Source organism: Rhagoletis zephyria, unplaced genomic scaffold, assembly GCF_001687245.7.
Source record: "Rhagoletis zephyria isolate East Lansing unplaced genomic scaffold, Rhagoletis_zephyria_1.1 Rzeph_scaffold_00418, whole genome shotgun sequence".
NCBI lineage: Eukaryota > Metazoa > Arthropoda > Insecta > Diptera > Tephritidae > Rhagoletis > Rhagoletis zephyria.
In genome coordinates this window covers 241,788-245,574 of record NW_016157502.1, presented here as the reverse complement: position 1 = coordinate 245,574, position 3,787 = coordinate 241,788, and the positions used below count along the sequence as shown (strand labels likewise).

The 3,787-nt window shown below is 36.8% G+C and overlaps 1 protein-coding gene across 1 annotated transcript; it reads left to right on the top strand.

Annotated features, from left to right (window-relative positions):
* The first annotated feature begins 1,146 nt into the window (after positions 1–1,146).
* LOC108359598 (uncharacterized) lies at positions 1,147–3,010 on the top strand. The gene is made up of 4 exons (XM_017611518.1): positions 1,147–1,433; positions 1,492–1,558; positions 2,456–2,674; positions 2,775–3,010. Exons 1-4 carry the CDS (start codon positions 1,266–1,268, stop codon positions 3,008–3,010), a joined length of 690 nt encoding a protein of 229 aa, XP_017467007.1. The 5' UTR covers positions 1,147–1,265.
* The last annotated feature ends 777 nt before the right edge of the window (positions 3,011–3,787 follow it).

Genomic DNA, 3,787 nt, shown 5'->3' with positions numbered 1-3,787 from the left:
ACTATGGAGGAAAAGGAGAACGGAAAATCTGTCAAAGCGTTTATTGTAGCATACCTTCTACGTTTCATGCTTTGTTTTCAAAGTTCGAACTGTCAAGCAAAGCGAGAAAAGTTTTATCTAAACGGCCTTTTAATCACTGAGCTATGTATGTACACCCCATAAACTCTTGTTGCTAATTCATTTTCCTTATTCAATCAACTACTATCAAGGGCAGCTGATTCGCCACTATTTAAACTTGAAGTTTACTTACCCAAATTAAATTGAATTCACTTACCTGACCTACCTTAACACACTTATCCTAAATATACCTACTTAATTAGACTTACCTTTACTTACCGGATATACACTTACCTAGATTACTTACCTTGCTTTAGTTTTCTTATATGTACTTACCTTAGACGTAATCAGTTTAGATTTAAGAATACTTCCTTCTTCTCTTTTTAGATGCTAGGATTTTTAGATGTTAGGAGATAGATTTAAGAATTAGGCTAAGGTGATGAATTTTTATTAATAAATTTTTGTAGAATTAAAATGGGAATGCTGACTTCTCTCGTTATTTAAGAAGGCATGTAGGGACTTTAATAAAGGGGCTACTGATATTAGAGTGCGCTAGTAGCCAAGGTGAGGGTGGGTCAGCACCAGGCGCCACACTTACACCAGTGACCTCCAACCATATTCGGCCTTAGTTTTTTTTTATTTGCGTAATTTGGATTTTTTTCTTTTGATTTTCAGCTTGTTTTAAATTTTAACGTTTCTTTTTCAGCTTCCAGCCCGAAGCGAAGATGTTTGACGGGTATGACTTTTCTCTGCTATGGCGCAGGGAACAGTAGTGAGGCAAGAACCCCGCCCAGCCGACATGACAGTGCTCCTATTGGGTCATGCCGCCTGCACTCACTACCAAGAACGATAGAATACAAGATTGCGAATTCCCGCAGAATGACATTTGTGGCAACGGGTAAACAAAGAATTTGGCGAAGAACAATGAGTTGACAGTTGTGAATTTGCAATGAGAAAACGTGTTTTCTTCACGATTCGCCAATTTTTCAAGCCATCTTATAGCAAATTAAGCACAACGTTAACAAAATTATACAACCACTCTTGAAATGTGTTCAAAAGAATAGAAAGAATTTTGTGTTTGTATTGCAGGTGCCGAAAAAGTGATAATATCTTGTCGCAGCGCATGTTTTCCTGCAGAAAGTGGTCGATGCTTGCTTACCTCCGATTTTAATTTGTAAATTGTGGTATTTCAACGTTTTCAACTTAACATGTCGTGTTTAAAAGTGGTGCTTTCAATTATATGTGGGCTGGTGTTGCTGTTTGAGAACTGTGAAGCTGTGGAAGCTTTTGACAAATCTCCAAAGGACCAAAAGGAAAAATCAACTAAGATGCCGCCTTGTAAATCATGCACTGTGCTTGTGGAATTATTTAAGTTGGTGAGTGCGTGGCAGTAATAACAAATTTGTGTCGTATTAATAAAAACATTGCTTACAGGGTTTGGAAAAAATAAGTCGCGGCAAGCATGCCGGTGGTAATGCAGCTGTTAAAGAGGAAAGACTACGTTCTTAATTTCCATAATTTTCCATATATTAAAATAATTGAAATACCTGTAAACAATACACATAATCATAGGAATAGGTATAGGTGTCGCTCAAGATGTGCAGACGGGAAAAGAATACGCCCTCAAACGTCTCACTTATTAATGAAATTAACACACACAAACAGCTGTCTGGGCATCCAAATATTGTTGCATTTATTAATAAAGCAACTGGACCTCAACAGCGTGCTGAATACTTGTTATTAACGGAGCTTTGTAATGGTAAAATGAACTCCAACAAAATAAGCTTAATTTTTATTTCCGTACATTTTCAAACATAAAGGAGGATCGCTTATGGATTGCTTGAATGCATCACTAGAACCTGCTTTGGTGCTCCGTGTTTTAAGCGAATAAATCCAAAAGTCTGCATGTAGGTTATGGGTAATTGATTTTCTTTTTACTTCTCGCAGATTGAAAGCTTTCTAATTGGAAATGATAAACAACTTAAACTTTGTGACTTTGGCTCAGCAACTAAAGACACATATGCCCGACTGTTGATTCATACCGGAACAAGAAACAAAGATAACATTTTCCTCGAATGATCTCGATGATTTACCGGATGCCGATCAGGTTCCTCATGACTTTTCGGTTTCGCTGTCGTTGAGTTTCACGGATAGCGAATGTCCGCCGAGTAGGAATCCTCCTTGGTTACCAGCAAAGCCCATAAGAAACGCACAACATATATTTAGTTCGCAATTAGAATCCGAGGAAATGGTGGATAATTTCGGCAAGTCCCTATAGTATTTCCGCCGATGTCATTAATTTATTTATTTTCCTTACTACAGTGACAAAACCTAGTTCCATCAACAAACCTACGCTTGTTAAGTTAGCTGCTTCGGTAGATAACGCCTATTTTACCAGATGCTACCGAAATAAAGCAAGAGGATGTACCTCGAACTCAACCTCAACCATCACCACCAATAGACTTGCTCAATTTAAACCAGCCCCAACCCCAGCTGCCGGTGCAAGATCCACAAGCCACTGTTATGCCAACGAGTGACGCTAGTTTCGCTTTGCTTGGAGCATTCGGGGATGATAATTCATCTGGCATTGGCTCGGCTCCAATACCTGATATTTTAGGTAAGGATTTGGTAGATTCAAAAAAGTCTTAAACTTTTAGGCGGCCATCCAAATTTATATTTTGCCAAGTTCTGAATTGAGACCTACATTTCTATTTTAGAAATTAATGTACAACCAACTTCAAATGCCAACCTTGATGATATCTTCGGCTCAGTTGCTTCATCGGCGCCGAAAATCAGCCTGGAGTTTGATAGTTTTTCTGTACACCAGCCGACACCAACTAGTGCAAACACTTCAGCGACGACTAAAGTAACCCCAACCTGGTGTACTTGTGTGTGTCGCGTCAGTCTCAGCAAAATAGTCTTGCATCAACAACCAGAGCTCAGTACGTCATAGTTATTTTTCTTCTCTGTTTTTGGAAGCTAGTGCAATGAGGTATAGTTTTAATAAACATTTAATCGATTTGAAATTGTTACTACTATAGTCTTTATATAGTTTTGTAGGCGCGTATTCATAGTCCAGCCACTAAGTCGAAACTATTAAAGTTGCAACTTAAATTTAAGTACCAACTTAAAATTCACTTCTATTCATAGTCGCATTTCAGACTTCTACTATGTAGTTTTAACTTAGGTTTACGATATTGCAAAACGAGTGTGAAAATGTATCGATTTTTCTTTACGATATTTTGGAAATATGACATTTTTATTAAATAATGTCAAGTTTGATCATCCGTTTATGTAATTTTTACTTTCATTGCATGATTATGCAAAATAATAAGGTATAAGTTTCTCGTTAATTGTGTGAAATAGCCAAAACTACCGGAATGATGTGAAGTCGATGTTTATCGAAAGCATGCTGTGAAACATACAAACACATATCTAAATGTTATGCACTAATTTGCTTAAAAAGAACAAGCATGAAATTGACTTATTATTTGAGCATTTATATATGTAAATCATTCCAATTATAAAATTGTGATGTAGCCTTATTCGAATTGTAATACGCATTTAATTTCATCTTCCGATTCAAATGGATCGCTCATTGTAAATTTCAATTGCAGATCATTCAATATTATCAAAAGCACGCTCTGCCAACTTAATTTTTACATATTTCGTCTTTTTTTCCTTAATTTAATAAAATACTTCTTCCTAGTTACGACTTAATTGCAGCTGC